The sequence below is a fragment of the Trachurus trachurus genome (genome assembly GCF_905171665.1).
Source record: "Trachurus trachurus genome assembly, chromosome: 8".
NCBI lineage: Eukaryota > Metazoa > Chordata > Actinopteri > Carangiformes > Carangidae > Trachurus > Trachurus trachurus.
The window spans coordinates 23,044,657-23,057,412 of NC_139905.1; the positions used below are offsets into that span (position 1 = coordinate 23,044,657).

A 12,756-nucleotide genomic window follows, 5' to 3' on the forward strand; every position below is an offset into this window, starting at 1 on the left:
AACCACTTTCTCTTACATTTGTGGAGAAATAACATCGATAAGATAAATAACAAGTTAATAAACCCATAAGAAGGCGACCAACCGCAGCATAACCGTAGGAACACTGAAGTCAAGGCCCCACACAACAGAAAATACTTTTTTTCTGGGATTTTTTGCCCCTCAAATAGGCTTTATTTCACATTTTCCATTCAGCTGTTCATTTGTATTTTCTACTACGCATTTTGATTTTGTATGTGAAGACAGCCCACAGGAGATAAAATAAAATATTAACAAACTGTACCAACTCACTGAAAAGAAAAACAATTTAAAATAATTTTCTTTCTTATGAAACTGATCTGTTTGGAGTAGAAAACATGTTTAAAAATTATCATAATTGTGATCATTAGGCCCTGAGGCAATGACGAGATGTCATTTATTATTTGAAGCAACTTTCAAAACCCAAAGATATTGATTTCATTACAATGTAAGACAGGGAAAATACATCAAACTCCCAAATTTGGGAAGCTGGAGTCTGAGGGGGTTCAATGTTTCTCATTAAAAATTACTTCAATGGTTCATTGATGACCAAAATAGTTGCAGATAAAGTTTCTATCTGTCAACTAATTGATGAATTGTCTGTATGCTGTCATCCTTGGATTTAACACACTGTTTCATTTTGATCTGGACTGAGATATGGATGCACTTTGCCTTCTGGCAGATGATACATTTTATCTTTGACTCCACCTGGTTGCAATAATTTGATATTATCCAGTCATCTTAAAAAAAAAAGTAGTCAATTATTTCCAGGACAAACAACAGGTTGCTATCACGAGATAACTTGAAATATCTGTACATCTCAAATTTATTAAGAAAACAAGGTAGTTTTCTCAAGATAGTAAAACCTGCAGTATTTTTAATACATCGGCCTCCACAAATGATTTTAGCTATTGCAGCAGAAGATCCCTCTTGTCGCCTACACCTGTCGCTCTGTAAATGTCACCAATAACTGCACATAGTGATGGTCAGTCAACACTGAAATGAGTCAAACTTACGACTGAAGTGCTCAGTCAACACAGTACCAAAGGCTGGACAAAAAGCGGTATGTCTTTAATACTGTTTGGTCGTGCTGGGGTTAACTCAGAGCAAAGTCTGTACATATGTAGGTGTGACATCACAGTTAAAAAAGGTCCCATTGGCTGATTTTAAGGCCCAGTTTCTAAAAACAGATTTGACACTTTCACAGTATTAATATAGAAACAAGTTCTACTTTATAAACAAAAAAGACATGGACATCTACCTTTATACAATATAGGGTGTTTAAAATGGATCACGCACAAGGATTTATTGGATTCATGGTGCTAATTTTATTTAAATGTATCAAAGGGGATCTTATTATCCATCACATTTCATTGCATGTCAGGTTTACGGTACAGTAGTCATGTTTTGTGGCAGTAGTTTCATCTAGAAAGCTTTGGAATTTTAAATACAATAACAAAATAAATGGTAATTTCTGACAAGATTAAAGCTTAGATGCAACAACCGAGAAGCTACAGTGGGAGAAAAACAGCGAAGGCTTTGTAGCAATACTGAATAATGAAGTAAAAATCTGTTGCAAACTGTGGTCTTAGGTGTGTATCCATGCCTGTGCTGTGAAATCATAAGAACTGTCTTGATTTGAGGAGTGGCACATTCAACAGTCATATGCTCAAATATACACACAAAAAGACAATTGGCAGAAAACAATGTCTGTTGTAATCATAAGTCCAGCAGCCTTGCAGCGGTGTCTGAGCTGCTGCCCTCTACAGCTCAGGTAGACCAGGCATGGGGAACTGGCCAGCGAAAGCCTCGACCTCAGCCCTGACCTCTGCTACTCGCTGCTGGAACTTCTCTCCCTGGGACAGAGCCTGAGCGAACTCCTTCAGCGTGGCCTTAGGATCCAGGCTTCTCTGCACCTCCAAGGCCAGCACGATAGCTGCAGGGGAAAGCAGAGCAGAGGTTGCCATTTCATTTTCATTTTTATTTTGGCATAATCATGTTTGTTTTATTTCACAGTTTAAATACATCTCTCAGAAAATATCCCTGAGATGCTACCTTAAAGAAAAGTGGCCTGCAAGACTTTACCTCTGTGAATGAATGCTGCCACCTTCTTGAAATCATCCTCCACCAAACCTCTGGAGGTCAGAGCTGGAGATCCAAACCTTAGACCACTGGGCCGCAGGGCGCTCTTATCCCCTATACAAACAGATGAATGAAAAATAAGAAAATTGAGACATTTACAGTGATAAAAAAAACAAAACAGCTACCTCTCCAGCTACATTCACAGAGACACATGATTTGTAACACTGCATGCATATCAGTGCTGAGACCCCACACACACCTGGACAGGTGTTCTTGTTACAAGCGATAGCACAGGCCTCCAGAACCTTCTCAGCTCGTCCTCCGTCGGTTCCCTTGCTGCGCAGGTCCAGTAGGATCAGATGGTTGTCGGAGCCACCTACACAGGAACAGACACAACGTTTGAGGACATGACGTGGTAGACCATTATGCTGTGAGGTGCCTTTACAAATGCACTTAATAAAAGAAAACCTAAAGGTTATTCCACATGGTTTCTCATAATGCTTTGTTAAAGTTAGTCATTTCAAGCCAAAAGAGCTTTGTGATCGTTTCAGGGAATGTGAGGCCGACATTTCCAACATCAAAGAAAAGTTTTTGTGGTTATAATTATGACTTGAAGGCATCCCAATTACATCATATGATCTTGTAATTATATAAAGTCCAACAAGGTTTTTATCTCTTAATTATAATTAACATGCTGCATAATTAGGAGGAAAATGATCCCACTTTTCAAAAGGATTTTTTGGCAGTCATTGTTAATGTGATCAGTCCAACCTGGGACTTGAACGCTCACAGGGAAACATCAAGCATTTGACTGGAAATGCCCATGAAAAATGTCTCCAACTGACACAGATGAAAAGCTTTAATTATGAGGCGCTGTGTCTCTTACCAGTTACGATCTTGTAGTCATGGTCGATAAGAGCACTGGACAGAGCTCTGCAGTTTGCAAGAACCTGCATCTGGTAGGCTTTGAACTCTGGCGTCATGGCTTGTTTGAGAGCCACAGCAACACCTGAAGACAGACAGACGCAGACATAAGATCGATGCCGACGTAAAGCTATGGCTGTTGATATGAAACAGTAAAGCCAAAAAGAGGAAAATGATGATACCAGCAATAGCGTGGTTGTGTGGTCCACCCTGCAGCCCAGGAAACACGGCCTGATTGATCAAAGACTCCAGGTTAAACAAAGTCTCCTTCCCCTTGGCGTCCACGCTCCGTACACCTGCAGGAAGGAAACACACAGAGGCAAGAAAATAAAAAGGAAAATCAGATGAATGTCAGAACAACGGAAAACTTGTTGAAGATAAAGCAGAGACGTGGTTCTGAGCATCTTGTTACGTTTCTACCTTTCCTGTAGAAGATGAGTCCAGCACGGCAGCCACGCAGCGTCTTGTGCGTCGTCGTGGAAACGATGTCACAGTGCTCAAAGGGTGAGGGCACGACGCCAGCGGCCACCAGACCGCTGATGTGAGCCATGTCTCCCATCAGATATGCACCGTTCTCATTAGCGATCTGCTTCATGCGGGAGTAGTCGATGTTGCGGGAATAACAGCTTGTTCCTGTAGAAGGAAACAACTTGTTTTTCAGCCTCTTCTTATTCCTGAAGCGTTTTTTATACAATATGTGAATTACTACTGTGTGTGTGTGTGTGTGTGTGTGTGTGTGTGTGTGTGTGTGTGTGTGTGTGTGTGTGTGTGTGTGTGTGTGTGTGTGTGTGTGTGTGTGTGTGTGTGTGTGTGTGTGTGTGTGTGTGTGTGTGTGTTTAAGGAAAGGACCTGCAATGATGAGTCTTGGGTGGAACAGTTTTGCGTTTTCTTGCAGTCTGTCATAGTCGATGTATCCGGTCTCTGGATTCACCTAGAAACAGCAAAACAAGTCGCAGCAAATAAATCAACAAATACACCAACTGCTACATCTGATACACACAACTCAAGCACATCAGTAAATATTCAAAGAAATTGGACTTTGGGCTTACTGGACTGAATCAACCCGAAATCCCTTTAAATATTAGTATCTTTGTTCTTTCAAGTTTTGTAATTTCCTTTATCCTTTATTTACTTAGTTTTGGTTTTGATTTGTTTCATATACACTGTGATTTCAGCTAGTTTCAGATGTTTTTTAATCATGTAATACAAATTTAATCTACCAGAAGATTATAGCAACAGAGAAAAGTAAAGTTACGTGTGAGTCATATGACAGTATTTTCTTTACAGCTGTAATATTCATATAAATAACTCCAAAATAAAGGTTTAGTGACTTTCCCTGAAACTCTTTCAGCACCCTTAATCAAACTAAATAATTATTTTCGAACTCTTTTTCTTTAATTTTTCCTTCAACACTGATCTCTAGCGGTAATACAGTATGGAAGTTTAACAGTTTCCAAACAGCTTCAAAAGAGAAGAGAGCTGGAAACGCTTTAATGCCCGGTCATTTGGCCGCCAGACGGTGCTATTCTGCTACAGTTGCCTCAACAATGAGAGTACTGTATCTAAATTGTCCCATTATAAATGATCAATCATTACAGTGGGTTTAGTAACTGTTCACAGTCTTTAGAAAATTGGTGGACCAGCGAGTGTGATTGTTTTGTACCTTATATGGCATCGACTCAAAGAACATGGACGTTGCTGAGATTTTTTTCTTCTCAGTCATGAAGCCGTGTGTCAGGTGACCTCCATCAGGAAGGTCCAGTCCCATGATCCTGCCGTGGGGCTCCACAATGGCCGTATAGACGGCAAAATTAGCAGGCGAACCTGACAGACAGCAACAGTTTGGCAAGTCAGAGAGAGGAAAAACAACGAAGTGAGGAGAATAGAGGAGTTTGAACAACGAGAAAGTCAAAGTACTGATCAAACCAAACATGAACTCACGTATTGATGTGAAATCAGTAAACATGTGATACCTGAGTACGGCTGCACGTTGACACCCCACTTCTCTGAGTCCAGTCCGTAGGCCTCCAGTGCCCTCTTCTGACAGAGTCTCTCCAGTTCATCGACATGCTCTGTCCCACCATAGTATCTGAGCACAGGGATAACACTCATTACTACAGCTGCACGTTTTATACTTTGTTTCATTTATTATCAAATGTTCAAAATGTAATCAAACATTGGGTATTGATCAATCATTTCCAAACTTGATGTATTCTTGTACCTCTGGCCAGGATATCCTTCAGAGTACTTGTTGTTCATACAGGAGCCCAGGGCCTCGAGCACGGCTCTGCTGGCAAAGTTTTCAGACGCGATCAGCTCCAGACCGTAGATCTGCCTGTGCTTCTCTTTTTTTATGATGGAGAACACCTGAAACAAACGTTCACAAATATTGTCATTCAAGCAGAAAAGAAAAAAATTGCCACATAAGCTCCTTGGTCAAAAAAGAAAAAAGTAAACTAATTTGACTAAGCAACAGTGAAAGCAACCGTCAGTTGTAGCTCTGAAAGTCCTTCCAGCTGCATCTTTAAAGGGCTGTTGCCATTGGTGATCCTCCTAAACCAACACTGGTTTTCAGCACTGTATGATATTGTCGACCCATACTGGGATATGTATTGTAATGTATTGTGCTGCCCTACTGACACAAACCTCAGAGTCGTTGATGACCAGAGGCTCCAGCATCATTTTGTTGTGTTTCTCCCAGGTGTCTTTGCTCACAGTGTGGCCGTTTGTTAGAGACATGGTCGCTGATTCTCTGGTCACACAAACTAGGGATCTGAAGTAGATGATAATTTTAGATTAGATTAGACAAGTAATAAAAAGATAAAACACAATGTCACTATCATAAAAGTTGACATTACAGGTGTGTAAAAAAAAAAGAAAGAAAGAAAGAAAGAAAAAAAGTAGACAATGAGTGGTGCTGACCAACAGATTCAGTCCAGAGCCACAGACAAAGGAGGAGCCAGCACCTGTCTGTCAGCAGATGTGTTGTAACTCCTCAGCTATGAGGTGACCTGTCCTCATCGTTAAACTTTGCACCGTCTCACAGTGTAAACAGACACTGACCGACATGACTCCAAGTTATTAGGTAACTCAGATAACACGCTCAATACTCCTCAGGTGCCAGGTCTGTGTGTGTGTGTCCGCCCCTGCTGTCTGTCTGCAGCAGGCAGCAGAGCCGAGCACATGACGTCTATTACTGTTGTGATCGACGACCTAAACCACCAACTCTGCAGCCGAGCGGGGGACAAAACAAAACATTTGCCTTTGATAAACTTTTTAAGTAAAGTGAGCTTAAAGAATCTAAATACAACTCTAATGTTGAAATATCCACGTGTACACGGCGACAACAATAGCTCGTCTAGCTTGGTAATTCGTCAGGAAGTCTTCTGCTGTCAGGAACGAGCTGCTGTTGCAACACCGCGGGAAAACAAACAAGTCAATTTTAGAAGGAACAAAGTGAAGGAAAACTTGTTGAGTCAAAAACCCGTAACTTGTTGCATTCAAACACAGTTATGGAGCTCTGTGCTTATTATTATTATCACTCGTATTATTGTATATACCTATATTAATCATACACAGGCTAACTCACCCGGACTGAGGAGGCTCGTGCAGCTGTCAGAGGTGAATCTGGGTTGAAACCGGAGTCTCGCGCTCCCACATAAAGCCTGCTCCTCCTCGCGAGGAGAAAGTCCGCCAAACTTTCGACCAATCACCGAACGGCATCTTCCTCGTGCTGCTGCTTACCGTCTGTAAATGAAGCACATTACCGCCCCCCTGTGGTCCGAGCCCCCCCTCACACCGTTTTTTAACTTATCGGGTAAAACTTTATAGACTATTGCAAATGCCATTACGATAATCTGGTGTTACATAAACATGTTTATCTTCTATGTTATATAACTTTAACTATCAATCAGGTTATACAGCAGTTAGCTCCACCTCCATAAATCTTATTCTAATATTAAAATGCCACCTACACATCAGTCATAAAATTTAAATAACATGATGTAATGGTATTTATGCAACGCTTGGAAAAGGGCCATTCTGCCTAATAATTAGATTTCACTTAAATATTTTGAGCTGTGGCCCTTCTGCCACTTTGTAATACCCATTATCTATTGAATCCTTAACTAGCCTGCAACAATATATTGAAACATGAAAGAGGATATTTCCTTTAGTGTTATACTGACAATCTCAGGAGACACTGTTTGGGATATTGATGGAAATATTAAAAGTGGTAGAAGCAGAGAGTGATCATATTAATTGAGAAGAATCTGTGGATGTGAATCCTGGTATGTGAAATCATGTTTAATCAATTTTATTTTTGGCATCAATACATTCCAGTTAAGGCTTACCGGCAAGTTTACAAACTTAGACGTATTTAAATTTGTCACATTATGTTTTATTAAACAACTTGGAGTTCTTGTGTTTGACAGCACAGCTGATGTGACACATCTTGCACATTTCAGAGCGGATACAGATGTGAATTACATAAATATTACTGGGAAGATAATACCAACATGTGAACATTCGTTTGCTCTAACACTGAATCCATCATTTCATGAACATTCATGTGTTAGGGTCTTTTTTTTAAATCATAAAACTAGGAGCAAAGTCACATCTTAAAATGTTGATGTACTTTAGTTTTAGAGGCTTTATACACAAAACTGACTGAGTTCAGAGATACGTGAAGTGACCGAATCTTCCCTATAATCCCCCTTTGCCTGAAGAGTATTTCTGACAAGCCACCAAAAAAGTAAACTCTCTATACAAATTGCACATTATATATTTATATATATAAATAAAATATTATACTTTTTAAAACTTTTATCCAGCTATTTCAAAGCCTCTCTGACTTGACGGATTCAACTCTTTCTATTCCAAAATAAACATCTGCAATATTGACTCATTTCATTTTCATATCAGTGGACGCAACCTGGACTCTTGCACCTGAGGTTGAGAAAGCCTGCTCCGAACCGTGTGACGGTTTTCTCACAGGGGAGTTAACCAAATAAGGAAATGAACACAACACATTTCACTGGTTTCGTCATATTAATCTGAAATATTTTCACGAGTCAGTTATATACAATGTAAGATCCCAAAGAAAAACATAGTGGCAAAGCTCGGTTAGCAAAGTTGCAATTGTACAATGATAAGTATAACCATTATTAATATCATGTACAAGCTCGTAGGTTAGAAGGGGTTCATTCCAAGTGTACGTGAAGGCCGATGTAATCTCAAATGTAGCTGTACTTCCTGGGAGGGTCGACGCGGCCATTGCTCCATGCCAAAACATACACAACCCCTCTCCTCTGGTGTCTCCTCAACCATTTTCCCAAGTGGCCATATGTTACAGTAATGTCAAATATTCTTCATAGCTCTTCCTTTAAAAATAGTCAAATATATATTGCGCCAGTCCAGGAACATGTGAAAACGCCTCTGATAAATACTCTGCATCATTTCAGTGACAGGGAGTTCATTCCTCTAGCTGCCGCCGCTGCCGCTTCTTTTGCTGCAAGAAGAAAATAAAAGATGCACACAATCAGCGTGACACATCTCATGCACATGTTGGTGTGAAGACGGGCTGCCATTTTTTTTCATTTCTTTATTTGCTACCTTAGACTATGGATGCACGCTAACTATCGGTACGGATAATTATCGGCCAAAATACACAGATAAGTCTGATAATAACATTTTTTGCTGATTACTCAAGCTAATTATAGTAAGCCAACATTGCCTTTATTTCACTCTTTTTCAGTCCTAAATTGATTTGAAACAAGAGTCATGACTGTTCTTGTGTTTGTTGTGATTACAGTAGTGATGCCAGTTATATTATTCTGCTAAGTCAGACGCAGAGCTATAATGTTAAATTCATCTTTACTCACTACTACAGCCTTTCTTAACCCCAGGTGTGTATATGAACTGTTGAAAATGTTATTATTTATGAGAAGCAGGAAGTTTTAGGGTTATCGGTATCAGTGGAGAAAAAGAGTTATCTTGCATCCCTACCTTACACATTTGTCATTGTAGAGAGTACCACCCAAATATCTCTCTTATTACAACCCCAAGCGCACTGCTGCTTTAAAATGTGGAGAAATGCAAAGTTTGGCAGCCATGTTGTTCCTAGCAGTGGTTAGTAAGATAGGATGGGAAGAACGCTGTTTGAAGCAGAGCTTAGCAAACTTATCAATTGCTAAACTATTGCTGTATTAAGATGGTAAGGTTTATAATCAGGCAGGTAGTCAGATAAAGAATAAACAGCCCAGTCTCCCGTCACTAAAAAATATATAGTGAGGGTTTTTTTTTTTTTTTTTTGACTGCTACAGCTGCTTTTTAAGTTTTTTGGATGCAGGACAAAGCAGCATGTGTGAATAGGCCACAGTGACCTGCCCAGTGTTTCTACTGCAGAGTACAGCAGTTTCTCCAATATCACCAAAAACAATTTCCACATCAGTTTTCTCATTTGTCATGGTTTTTCCAGCTTTGAGCCACTCACTGTGTACTGCATGCTCTCAAATGCATCACTCTATGATCACTGCTTCAATAAGTTTTCATACCTTTTTTCTCTTCCTCTTTCTTTTTTGCCGCCTCCTCTCTCTGTTTCCTGATAATGGCGAGGCGAGCGAGGTCAGCTTTGGCCTGGTCTGTCTTCCCTGCCAAGTGCATCTTCATGTAGCGCTCCTTTGCTTTCTGCTTCTCGATCTCTTCCCTGTGCAGAAGTGGACGTGTGTAAAGTTAGTTTAAGAATTGTTTGACTGGAATTGCAGAAAATGCATGTCACTGAGTCTTTATGGGAATTTAACAGAAAACAGACAAGCTCAAGACAAGACAAGTTTGGGTCATGAGGCCACTTTTAAAGTCAAATGTCAGAAATGTGTTGTTGTGCAATTTATATATGAATGCTTCACACAAAACACAAGAAAACGATGATGATGATCACTGATAGGATGAAATTGTGTAACACACCTCTCTCTCCTTGATAACTGCTTGGGCTCATCCAGCTCAATTTGCGTCACCTTCTTGGCCTTCTGAGCCACTCTGTTGGGGTTCTCGATTTCTATTAAGCCCTCCACACCCGCTCTCCTCCTCTGCAAACACATCACAGCAGCTCATAGAGGAGGGTTCTTTGAATAAAATTGTGCTGAAATGACTATATGATAGTGTTGATAAGAAGCTGCCATGTAGGAAAAACAAGAGTTACAGGGAGCTTCACAGGTGTATGTAATATGTTGTGCAGAAAGATTAACAAATGCATTATTACTGCAGTGTGTGTTCAGAAAACTCTGTGTGTGGTGACAGAATCAGTGTTTAAAGGCGCTACCAGGGAGTTTTCATCATCGCTGTCCTCTGATCCTGAGCCTGGTAACTTCTCCTCTGCCAGGTCAGTCAGAGCTGCTCCCTCCTGCCCTTCTTGCTCCTGCTCTTGCTATAACACATGAATGACAGTCAAGCAGGTAAATCACAAACAGGAGAAGATTGTCACCTTAAAAAATGTGTCTGGTCAAGCACATGCAGTTACATCAAGTGATACGTAGACGACTGAATACTTTTTTTTTACCGTTTCAGTGCTGCTGCACCACATATAATTCATCTTCTGTCCCTTGCATTCTGCAATTACTTATCAAATGCATGTTTTAATTGTTATTTGATCACAACTTGCCTGTACTTCCTCAACTGTATTTCGAAGTTACACCCAGTGATTTACTAGTTAATGTGACATGAACTGTGATGGAAAATTCAGCTATTTAACCCATGTTATGTTTTACAAGTGTTCACAAGTCATTGTCAATACAGCACTTTACAATATTTAATGTTAAATTTAACTTGTGTTTTAATCTGAAATTTACAACTGCAACTGTGTTTATTTATTCATGGTACCTATTCATTGTATTATTCGCTGTATTTGTATCATGGCATTTTTTTTATTGTATTCAGTATATTTTATTCTATTCTAAAGCCTGACCAGGGACAAAGACTACAAATTAGCTGAAGCTAGACGTCTTATATGCATCCCATTTTCCCATTTTCTGTGGTAATGTTGTATGTATTGTCCCTGTTAAATAAACATTAAAATAGAAAATAAACGTATTTTCAGCTTGTGATATGTGGTACTCAGTTAATCCCTTTGATGACAGCATTGTGAGATGCAGCAGAGAGTCCACTCAGGACAGGTTAAAGGTTAAGAGCCAGAGAGGCTCCCACGACAGACTATCCTGTGGGAATTTACAAGGGATTGTTGTGTCCTGGTGGTAAGCCTGGGCAGAACCACCGAGGTGCCATATATTTTGTCTATTGGTATGTGTTTGGGAACTATAAAGATAGTGGGCCTGAGAACACTCTAGCTCACTCATCCACTTAAATAAACAGAAATATTTTTTTGCCGCCACAGGACCCATGAACACAATCCAGGGGCACAGTTCTGTCTCACTGAACATGTGAGGCAGGGGCCCCTGGCCCTGAAACTCTATTCATAAATACAAATATAAATACTATTCATAAATGACAAAGAGATGTAAAATGATTAAGTTTGTCTCCCTACTTGAGGTCCTGTACAGAAGATCAAGTGTAATTTTTACTTCTCTTTGCCAAGAGGCCCAGTGACATAATGCAAAGTGCCAGAAAAATGCTGGATGGATTCAAAAATGTAAAAATATTAATTTGATAAAAAATATTTTGAAGTTACAACTCGTTTTACTGTCAACAGCAACAAACATGGTCAGAGGTCTACTGAGTGAAAACAGCGGCTGTAGTGCTGCTGTGTGACTTGGGGATCTCACTCTCACAACACTGTCAAAACTTCAGGATCAGTTTACTCTTTGCAAGGCAAACGATCCTACCGCTCTGCATCCTGGGAACTGTAGGATGCAGCATTTTTGAAGAAGATTGACCGGTACTTATATATAACCCTGCGCGTATTTGGCAATGAGATGGTCCAACACTGACTGAACAGCCTCTTGTTGTGCTTGTTGTCACCAACCTTTTTCCTCTCCTTCTCCGCCTTCATCTGAGCATCGATCTCATCGGGGCTGGTGTAGGTCCGCACGCGACCCTTGTGGCCACCTTTCCTACCTGCAGCGTTGACCACCATGACAAATGACATGAGCAGACAGGTGTCAACAGAGGCAGAGAGGATTATGCAAATGCTGTCACTGTAAGTTTAATCACAGATATGTAAGTTAAGACGTGATTATTGGTCCACATTAGTAAACCTCCCGTACCAAGAAGTGGCTAACAGCAGGCTAACTCATGTAAATAAAACTAAACCAAAGGCGCCACAGCAGGTTTTTAAAAAAAAAAAAACAGCCTTACCTCCTTTGGGCATTTTGACAAACGACGCCTTTATTTTAAACCCCTTGACATGGGGATACCGACGGACAACATAAATGTTGAAGCGACAGCACAAACTGACAGCTGGATAAACTCACAGTGGCGACAACGACACAAGAGTCTGAGTGGGCCAAAGATATGCCTGTCAACAAAGCTTCAAAACAACAGTGTATCAACCATTTAGTAAACACAATAGCTGCAACAAACTAAATAATGTACAAAAATACGTAGAAATCCTAGTTACTTTGCCAAATTATTTGAGTTATGAAATAAAAGAAACCTACGCCTTGTTGTTTATGTTCAGGCAATTTACTAGCGCGCTAAAGTGATGCAATAAGACGAGCACAACAGAAAGACATATGTTTTGGTTTTTATCTCTCTTGACATCTTCACATTAATTTAAATAAATGT

General features: G+C 40.1%; 2 protein-coding genes across 3 annotated transcripts; both read right to left on the minus strand.

Moving 5' to 3' along the window:
- Positions 1 to 1,319: 1,319 nt before the first annotated feature.
- Positions 1,320 to 6,756, minus strand: shmt1 (serine hydroxymethyltransferase 1 (soluble)). The gene is made up of 12 exons (XM_083976761.1): positions 6,611 to 6,756; positions 5,668 to 5,794; positions 5,243 to 5,388; positions 4,995 to 5,110; positions 4,685 to 4,845; positions 3,871 to 3,952; positions 3,442 to 3,654; positions 3,204 to 3,317; positions 2,984 to 3,106; positions 2,357 to 2,473; positions 2,101 to 2,211; positions 1,320 to 1,951 (listed from the first exon to the last, which is right to left on the minus strand). Exons 2-12 carry the CDS (start codon positions 5,758 to 5,760, stop codon positions 1,779 to 1,781), a joined length of 1,449 nt encoding a protein of 482 aa, XP_083832887.1. The 5' UTR covers positions 5,761 to 5,794; positions 6,611 to 6,756; the 3' UTR covers positions 1,320 to 1,778.
- A 642-nt stretch (positions 6,757 to 7,398) lies between these two features.
- On the minus strand, positions 7,399 to 12,487 carry pdap1b (pdgfa associated protein 1b; the record flags this gene model as incomplete). 2 transcript variants are annotated; one of them, XM_083976763.1, is made up of 6 exons in its annotated part: positions 7,399 to 8,530; positions 9,576 to 9,727; positions 9,985 to 10,106; positions 10,340 to 10,444; positions 11,996 to 12,087; positions 12,328 to 12,487. In XM_083976763.1, the coding sequence occupies 6 exons, from the start codon at positions 12,338 to 12,340 to the stop codon at positions 8,475 to 8,477; spliced, it is 540 nt and encodes a 179-aa protein (XP_083832889.1). In that variant the 3' UTR covers positions 7,399 to 8,474. The 2 variants fall into 2 exon arrangements, with proteins under 2 accessions (XP_083832889.1, XP_083832888.1); XM_083976762.1 differs by lacking the exon at positions 12,328 to 12,487 and having other exon boundaries at positions 11,996 to 12,118.
- Positions 12,488 to 12,756: the final 269 nt, after the last annotated feature.

Coding starts and splice junctions, on each gene's coding strand:
- shmt1 (XM_083976761.1), bottom strand. CDS start 5,760: ATGTCTCTAACAAACGGCCACACTGTGAGCAAAGACACCTGGGAGAAA. Junction 4,846..4,994: donor CAACGTGCAGCCGTACTCAG/GTATCACATGTT, acceptor GCTGTCTGTCAG/GTTCGCCTGCTAATTTTGCC. Junction 3,318..3,441: donor ACTCATCTTCTACAGGAAAG/GTAGAAACGTAA, acceptor TCCTTCCTGCAG/GTGTACGGAGCGTGGACGCC.